This window comes from Urtica dioica, chromosome 2 (genome assembly GCF_054948205.1).
Source record: "Urtica dioica subsp. dioica isolate 48M chromosome 2, U.dioica_male_clone48M_v1_H2, whole genome shotgun sequence".
Taxonomy (NCBI): domain Eukaryota; kingdom Viridiplantae; phylum Streptophyta; class Magnoliopsida; order Rosales; family Urticaceae; genus Urtica; species Urtica dioica.
In genome coordinates, this window is record NC_142757.1 from 41270008 (window position 1) to 41279445 (window position 9438).

The 9438-nt window shown below is 38.3% G+C and overlaps 2 protein-coding genes across 2 annotated transcripts; both read left to right on the plus strand.

Annotated features, from left to right (window-relative positions):
- Positions 1 to 3701: 3701 nt before the first annotated feature.
- LOC149404781 (Zinc finger (CCCH-type) family protein) lies at positions 3702 to 6208 on the plus strand. The gene is made up of 2 exons (XM_089606808.1): positions 3702 to 4996; positions 5672 to 6208. The coding sequence occupies exons 1-2, from the start codon at positions 4207 to 4209 to the stop codon at positions 5947 to 5949; spliced, it is 1068 nt and encodes a 355-aa protein (XP_089462934.1). The 5' UTR covers positions 3702 to 4206; the 3' UTR covers positions 5950 to 6208.
- A 784-nt stretch (positions 6209 to 6992) lies between these two features.
- Positions 6993 to 7928, plus strand: LOC149404782 (RING-H2 finger protein ATL29-like). The gene has a single exon (XM_089607671.1). The coding sequence runs from the start codon at positions 6993 to 6995 to the stop codon at positions 7926 to 7928; it is 936 nt and encodes a 311-aa protein (XP_089463797.1).
- The last annotated feature ends 1510 nt before the right edge of the window (positions 7929 to 9438 follow it).

A 9438-nucleotide genomic window follows, 5' to 3' on the forward strand; every position in this document is an offset into this window, starting at 1 on the left:
ATTACAAAGTTTAAATTATTTGTACAAGTCGTTCCAAGTTAGTACGTTATTATGTTTATTTTTAAGTAGGTTTCGATGTAGGTCGTAAAAGGAAAAAAAAAATTAGCTTCTTATTACTACTAAGCTCGTTTATGGGTTTTGGGAATTAAAACTCGAATTTGATTTCATGTTTAATTCCTCGGTTAGCTCGAGCTTAGTGATAAGAGGATTGTAAATTTTCCTTGGAATTCGGAAAAGAAAAGAAACAATACTTGTTTAATAGAGTTTTTTTTTTTTTTTTAGTATTTGAAGTTGATCGTGATTTCCCGTTCGGGTTTACTTGTTCTTTTACCGTTTGGACCTTTATTCGGAGGACTTGGATTTCTTTTTAAATTTAAGTCTTGTGAGTTAGTTGCTAGTTTTTTTTATTCAAATTCGGTTTGATTTATCATAATAGAATATCGAGTTGGGAACCGTTTAGAAGGTTCACGGTGTAAGTGAACGTCTGGATTCTCGGTGTTAGTGAACGTTCGGGTTCACTGAGCGAGTGAACGCCTGAGCTCGGCTTCCCTTATTCTGCTGTCTGTCGTTTTTTTGTAGGGCCATCTTTTATTTATTCAGGATTAAGTTTTGAAGTAATGGTCTCTATAAAGAAATAAAGAAAGGAGGCGTGGGCCATTTTCCACTATCGAGTTATTATATATAGCCTATAGCCCTCTTTCCGGGTCGTAGTAATAGTCAGAATTCTTTGGTATGGAAAGAATTCCATTCGACCGATCTCATCCACTTGAAAATGAGTGTAAAAGTTCTGGTCTCGTGGACGAGCGGTATAGACGTTTAATCTCGAAGTAGGTTAGTATAACCCTTCTATCTTGATTTTATGGTTTGGCCTAAAGTATATATTATTTTCGAAATGAAAATGGTTGCAGACATGCAACAAAGCCCAAATATCGTTTTTAAATGTGGCGGAACTTCAACTCGGAATATCCGATTATGAAGTTGAGAATATTTTTGATATTATACATATATCCCGTATTTGCGAAAGAAAACGTTTCGTATATCCTAGATAAACCAGATTCACATACACACTTATATGGTGCGGAGAGTGTACCTTGCTCTGATCAGAGGTCTGCCACGGGTTAAGTTGGCAGGGCGGCTCAAGAAATAGTACACGTTTAGATGTATCTAGAGACACATTTAAATTTCTGTCATTTATATTCCTGCAATTTACATTTCTGCAACTTATACTTGTACGTGTATGGTGATTTACACATGACAAGAATATTATTATTATAAGGTAAAGTATTATTTTAAAAAAAATCTTTTTACTCAAACCATTACTATAACACCTACTAGGCCTCAGACTCACCTTTATTTTCCTCAAATTTTTCTTATAATCAGGAAAATAGAAGAAGAGTTAGGACGACCTCGGAGTTTAGCGTCGTGGAGTTTTTTTTGAAGTTTCGGTTTCGTTGTCTAGCAGGTCTGTATATAAGCTTTTGTTTAAAAAAGTTTGTTTATATTTTCGCGTTCTGTTTTGTTTATCTTTGGATCTGTAAAGTAAATAATTGAGTATGCACTGTGGGATGTTTAGTTACTCGTTTAGTGTTTAATAAAGTATGTTTAATAACACTTATCTTCATTTAGTTCATACCTCATTTTCGGGGTGTAACAACCTAGGAGCAAATAGTGTTTAGAATGATAAATTGTAATGAATTCACCTTTTCTTCTTAAACACGGTAATTTTTTATGGCATTTTTAATGAGCTAAGATAATAAATTAAAATACCCAACACCTAGGTCAATAATGATGATTCAAATATGAGTACGATAAATTACTATATGTCGATTATCAAACTATCCTAAATAACAATTCTAATAGTAATCAATCGTGAGAAAGTATTAAGCAAAATTCTAAACAAGCAACCATAAGAATGAAACAACAAGCAACCATAAGAATGAAACAAACAAGCAATTATATAATCCTAATGAAACTTGCATACTTATGGTTTACAGTAATGTTTAGAGGTATCTGAACTTAATGAAACTTGCACAGTCTCACTCTTGACGCGAGCGCATTGCAGTATAAGAGAGAACGGCGCAATGAGTTTTATGCCACTGCAGAATAATTTTGAATCAGCCGTAACTTTTTGTTTCGATGTTCGATTTTCGCAAATATATATGTATACATTGAAAAGTAAAGAGAAAGCTCGATACATGGCTCAAAATGAATCATAAAAAATCATCAATTAAAAGTACCAAAATCATGTGAAATAAAACGTCATTTTTTTTTGTTTCGCCCTAAATTTTGTAAAAAAAAAAAAAAAAATCTTGGAATCACTTTAAAATTGCTCCATTGCTCTCAAAACACTTGTAGCTCATTAAAAATCTATGAAATCAAATAAAAATTATCAAAACACTTAAGAATTTGCTTCAACTCAAACTAAAAGCACATTATGTACAAAACACACTTATCATTGTTGTCTATGTATATAGTCTTCATCGTGAGGACTACTTAATAACCCCCCCCCCCCCCCCCCCCCCCCCCCCCCCCTAAACTCAATAAAAAAAATCCCATCAATCTGATAGATAGTATAGTAGGTGCGATGCGGTCTCAATTTGGAGTCTGGGCTTACCAAACCAGGCCCCTCCACATAAGCCCATTATCATTAATGGGCCCATGTCTTTTTTTTTTTATAAGATCGCCCCACGTCTTTTGATTGTTGATATTTTAGACCAAAATAAATCAAACAATATTTTTGGATACTTTTATTAATAATTGTAAACATGAAAAAATACAGTTGTTATAAACTGTAGGCTTATAAGTGTACAAATAACAACAATTATAAATATATAAATCTACGGTTACTAGTAGAAGTATTAAAAAATATAATTTGACTTATTTTAGTCCAAAGTATCGAATTTCTATTAGTTGATATGCCATTTTCCTAATGACAAAGCGCTGTTTTTTTTTTTTTTTTTTTTTTTTTTTAATGAAACCTGAATTCATTAGCAGAAATGGTATTTATCTCAATGGCTTATGGCAGTTGCAACTTAGTAGTTAGAACATTTGAAAGAACAATAGTTTATTTTTGTTTAGGGGATGGAAATGGTACTATTAATGTTCTCTACTTCTCTCTAACAAATTACATATTTTCTGACACATGCTTACAAAACTACCAACCAATATACCACCACCACGGCGTTCTCTTTTGTGATCTGCTCTCCAACGATTAATACAAAGTTAATACTTCACGAGACTCTATAAATAAAACAGTATAATATGATACATATATTACTATGTCATTGAGTACTTTATTAAGTTGTTATTCATCGAATTAACCTAAATTGCAATTTATTTAAATATAGGAAGTTATTGTTTTGTTGACGGGAATGAGTCATTATAATAACTGTACCCAATAGTAATTTAATTTAATTTATTGATCACCAATAGTAATTTAATTTAGCTACAACCTACGATGTGATTTGTAAGAGTGGGACCCTCTTAACTACTTTTTAATCATATTGTATTTTTATTAATTACCAATAATATGATGAATCATCACCCTCACCATTGATGATCAACAGGATTGCTCTATCTATTTATTTTCATTATTATAATGAATAGAAATAAATAAAAAGTTGAAACGAACAACACCCACACACACATACAGACACAGAAACTGATTAAACTAAAACTCACGTTTTTATCCCCAATTCATGATGTGAAAGGTTTTGAAAGTCTACTTTTCCTTGTTTTGGTACTCTCTCTCTCTCTCTCTCTCTCTCTCTCTTACCAGTTATCACTTCTTCTTTCTTACCCACTGAACCAAATCTATCTCTCCAATAAATATCCCAAAAATCACCAATCAAATATAACTAAAAAAATGTCCTAAAAATTTAATCTTATCATCAATGTGAAAGCCTCGATTCCTTTCCATTGTTGTTGATGTACCACAATCACCATGAACACCCAACAATTCTCAGATGTTCGTCGCACTCTCACGCCGTAGATCCGAATCCAGCCCAAACCCCAAAACGGTAACTTCATCTTCAAATTTCCTGTCTTGATCTGCGCTCTGTCGTAAACGATACAGAGTCCGTAGAAAATCCAGGCTCGCGATTACCCATTACTTCATCCTCCTCCGAAAACTCAACAGACTAAATTCATTTCCATTTTCCCCCCATAGTTTCGCTAGGGTTTCGCTTTCAATAATCTCTCCCGACAATGGAGTACGGCCGCGAGAACGTGGTCCAGGTGATCAACACGACGGAGAATTGGTCGAACGACCAGTCCGTGTGGGCAACGGAAGACGAGTACAGAGCTTGGGACTTGCCTCCGAACAAGAAGCCGAAAAGCTCTCAGACTCAGACTCAGGCACAGGACCACCGGTCGAAGGCGATCGGGAAGATGTTCTTCAAGACGAAGCTCTGCTGCAAATTCCGCGCCGGGACCTGCCCTTACGTGACCAACTGCAACTTCGCCCACAGCATCGAGGAGCTCCGGCAGCCGCCGCCGAACTGGCAGGAGATCGTGGCCTCCCACGGCGGCTCCGACGACAAGTCCGGCCCGAACTCGCCGTCCCCTCCGCCGCCGGCGCCGGAGGCGCAGAGGGAGGAGTTTCAGATCCCGTCGTCGGTGGGGTTCGTGGCGGAGACGCCGAGGTCGTACAAAGGCCGCCACTGCAAGAAATTCTACACCGACGAGGGGTGTCCGTACGGAGACAACTGCACTTTCCTTCACGACGAGCAGTCCAAGAATCGCGAGAGCGTTGCGATCAGCTTGGGCCCCGGTGGCGGTTATGGCGGCGGCGGTGGTGGGAGCGGTGGGAACGGAGGCGGGTCGGCGGTGGTGGTGGTGGCGGGCGGCGGTGGGGTCGGGACGGGGACGGGGACGGGAACAGGAACGGGAACGGTGTTGAAGCCGTCGAACTGGAAGACGAGGATCTGCAACAAATGGGAGTTGACGGGTTATTGCCCTTTCGGGACCAAGTGCCATTTCGCTCACGGCCAAACAGGTCTCTCTCTCTCTCTCTTGCTTTTTAAAAAAAAAATGGTTTATATCCGTGTCCTGATTTTGGTTAATGTTTATTAGGATTGTGGATGATGTTTAAGTACAAACTGAGACGAGATCATGTTGAGGAGTAGGAGTTGAATAGGAAGTTGATGAGAGTCTGTCTTTATACTATGGGCTGTTTGTTTGAGCGAAGTTTAATAATAATGATTTTGGAACATCGAAAAGCTTTCCTGATATGAAAAGCGGTCATTCGTGTCAAACCCGTTTCTAAGTTTCAATATCAGATTCCTTGTATGCTAAGGTAAGTCATTTTTATTAAGATGGGTCTCAGGCCAGGACTAGCTTGATACTTTCATCAGATTAAATAGAATTAAAAAATCTGTCTGAATTATGTCATGTAATGAATGAGGCATTATGGTAAAACATGAGGGTGTGGATGATATCATGTCGAGTAGAAGTAGAAAGTTGATGAGTTATCTTTATTTTGGAACATCGAAAAGCTTTCCTAATATGAAATGCAATCATACGTATTTAATCCGTTTTTAAGTTTCAGAATCCTGTTCCTTGTATGCTAAGGTAAGTCGTTTTTCTCAAGGTAGGTCTCAGGGCAGGACTAGGTCAATGTTTTTTTTTCAGCCTAATAGAATTTGAAAAATCTGTGTGAATTTTGTTGCAGAGTTACACCGGTACGGTGGCGGTCTAGTGGAGACAGATGGCAGGGATTCGTCTTCGGTTCCGGCGGAAAACAAGCAGGGCGGCGCCGGAGCTCCGGCGAAAAGCTCGGCTGATCCGGCAGCGGCGGCGCCGCTGCTCTCGGACGTGTATCACATAGGAGTTCCGTCCCAGAGATCGTCGATGGTGATTCAGAGGCAGAGTCAGAGAGCTCATCAGAAGTGGAAAGGTCCCGACAAAATTAGTCGGATATACGGCGATTGGATCGACGATTTTGAATAGAGACAATTCGTAACATCTCTGACCTCTGAATATGAGAAAAAGGACGACGATCACGACGACGACCATAACCCTGCCTCGCCATTGACATCTTCTGTACGATATGATCGAACATGTAACTTGTAGCGTTTTTATTTTATTTTAATTTTTATTTTTTGTTATTTTAGTCTTGAAGCAAGAGTTTTTCATCTTGTTTCTCAAGTGGATAGTGTAAATTTGCAGTGGTTGTGAATGTTTATTTATATGCAAGTCTGTGTTATTAGCTTCGGTAAATGCTTTGACAGAAGAGTCATCTGTTAATAATTCTAGTGCATAAAATCGTCATCATATAACTTGGTCTCAATATACAAAGGAATTTAACTAAAAAATGAAGGAAAAAAAATTATCTTTCTATGCATAATTTGAAGTTGTCTGCGACCTTAAAATGAACCATAGATGTCAATTAAAAAGGAAAGTGAGCCTGCCAATAAATTATTATTATTATACATTATTTATATATTTTAAAAAAATAGTGGTAAACTCCAATTGTTTATAGAAAAAGTTGAGGGACGAATTTGACGAGGGTTCCCGAAATGTAGGTATAAATAGTCTTATTTATTGCAACGAAGTTGTACTTGGAGAACATTAGGAAAGCATTGAAATCTGTAAAATGTACAAGACAGACAGGACATCCTAATACTTCTCACTTCTAACGACTCGCTCAATCGCTTTGCAATTCTTACCAAAGACTCCCACTTGGCCAATCTCTCCTTGTTCCTCTCTCCCTAATGACTCTCTACAAACCCAAATAATTACAATTCAAGTCTTAAAATTCAAACAAAAGAAAGCGTCCGAGATAATAAACCAGAACTCAATCGACAATAGGGTATCATGCCCTTCTAAAAGATATTGTCGTACTTATTTCTAAGTAAAGCTATGCACACAAGCACTACCGCACTTTGTTGGTTTTTGCTTTCCCTTTTCTCTCTTCTATATTTACCCTAGTTTATGTCCATGCAAAAAGTCAAAAAGTTTTCTAGACTCGGCGGAGCTTACATAATTGATCAATGTCGCCCACGACGGTGAATTACAACCCATCCTCGTCCTCTGGCCCTGCCCTTCACTCCCCTCCTATAACAGTCGTCTTAACTGTCGTCCTACTCATTTTCTTCCTCCTCGGATTCTTCTCGATCTACTTTTGTCGGTGCATCATGGAGGCAGTTTGTCACACGTGGAACCTCCGTCGGAGCCCCTCCGGGGGCCACCTGGTGCCTGGAGGCGACTCCGGTGGAATTCCACCCCACTCCGGCTTGAATCCAGCTCTGATAAAATTGCTTCCGACGTTCCTTTACTCGTCTGTTAAAGACGCCAGAAAGGAAAAATACGGCTTAGAATGCGCCATCTGTCTCACAGAATTCCACGACGACAGTGTTCTCCGCCTCCTCACCGTTTGCTATCACGTGTTCCATCAAGAATGCGTGGACCTCTGGCTCGAGTCACATAGGACCTGTCCAGTTTGTCGTCGGGACCTCGAGTCTCCCGGCATTGACTTCCCCGCCAAGTCTCCAGACAACCCTCCAAATTCTATCGCTGGGGCCGGATCTCCAACTAGCGAAGTCACAGTCGACATTAAAGATGACCTCATCGACGAAAGTAATTCCGAAAATGACACAATCAAACGTCGTTTTGAGGAATACCGACGTAAATTTCAACGTCGAGGAAGGAACCCTAGAGTTAGGGTGTGTAACACGGACGAGAGGAGGGCAGCTGTGGCAGCGAGGGGCGGGGAGCGATTCACGAGGTCACATTCAACAGGACATTCGATAGTGCGGCCGAGATTAGATGAGGAAGACGATCGCGATCATAGCGATGTTGACCGGTACACGCTGAGGCTACCGGAGCATGTGAGGTTGAGAATTCTCAGGGCTCGCCATTGGACAGCCAGCTGTGAGACCTACATCGACTTCGAAAGACGCAGAGTCGACGTAGCAATTGTCGCCTAAGGTTTCGGTTCAAGTGTTTGATCGTGATCATCTTAATTGATTTTTATGCTCTTTCTATGTTATAGTGATTGGTAGAGTTTATATGGTTTATCTTTCCAAGAAAATGAAATGGATTATGAGGGGTTATCACTTATCAGTTCACACATTTGTGAACGTATAAAAAATATAAAGCAATTGATCGTTTATGGGACGTTTTCTGGTTGTGATATGTTGGTTAGATACTTGCTTTGCTTGAATTCAACGCGTATCCACTTGGAAAGCTATAGTTTTACTATATTATTACTGACGATAAAAATAGAAATAATTTTTCTTTTTACATGCAATCAAAAGAATCGGAATAAGTCACAATAACCAATTTTATGTTACTTTTAATTTTTTACGAATTATTTCTGTAAACCGACAGTAATTGTGTGTGTGTGTGTCTTGAGAGAAAGAGAGAGAGAGAGAGAGAGAGAGAGAGAGAGAGAGAGAGAGAGAGAGAGATTGTCAACTGGCATTGGTTAGTTCTCAAAGGTTTTCGGCACATGTGGTCGTCGTGGAACCCGGATTGTCTGTCCATTCTGATTGTCGCTTTCTCTGTGTACCTAATAAGAACTGAGCTTGAAATTATGAAGTATACTTTCCCTTGATTCAATCCTTTGTCTTTTCATTCAGCCCTAAACTTTTCTTAATTTTTTTGTCCATAAACTCTTTAACAAAAATGACAATTAAGTCAGTAGTCCAATAGCTGATGGCGCGCTAGGGTTAGAGCTAGCGATCATGGAGATGTGGGACCGTCGCAACGGAAAATAATACGTGCATGAAAATTTTCCGAGATTCTTGCACCATTATGAACGAATAATTAGCATTTATGGCCAGCTTTTGTTTGCCTTCTTTAATTTAGTTATTTGTTTCTCGATCTTGTTGATTTGTTTCCTTTTTGGACTTCATCTTTTCTTCTCTCTCCTTGCTCGATCTCTATATATATTGGAGGCATTGGAGTTTTATTTTTCAGCTGGCTTTGATTAATAGAAAAAAAGTCAACATCATTGTTGCAAAAACTTTGCGTTTTCATTTTTCCGGTAACCTCTCGCTACATCAATAGCTCACCCTCATTTAAAAACTAGTCAAAGTTTCATTTTATTAAGAAAATAATTCATTATGCCGAAGTAAATTAAATTAACCAGTTTAGTTCATTTAATTTACTTCGATTTAGTAGGCTATTTTATTAATTTAAAAGAAGAAGCTAAAAGATTAGCTAGTTGAAACAATTCTACTTTGAAAAATTATTGATATTTTCTAATTTAAATTTTAAAAATGATTTAACGTATTTTCACAATAAGATTAATTATAGCTTGTAGTTAAATTATAATTTAAATATCAAATAGTACCTATACGTCATATAAGTTGTATTTTTAATATTTAAATACTAAAATAAAATGTGTTATGCCGTCGTTTTCACAACGTAAAAACGACACCCCGAGAGCAAAAAATGATACATCAAGTCCATACATAATGCACAAGCCCACAA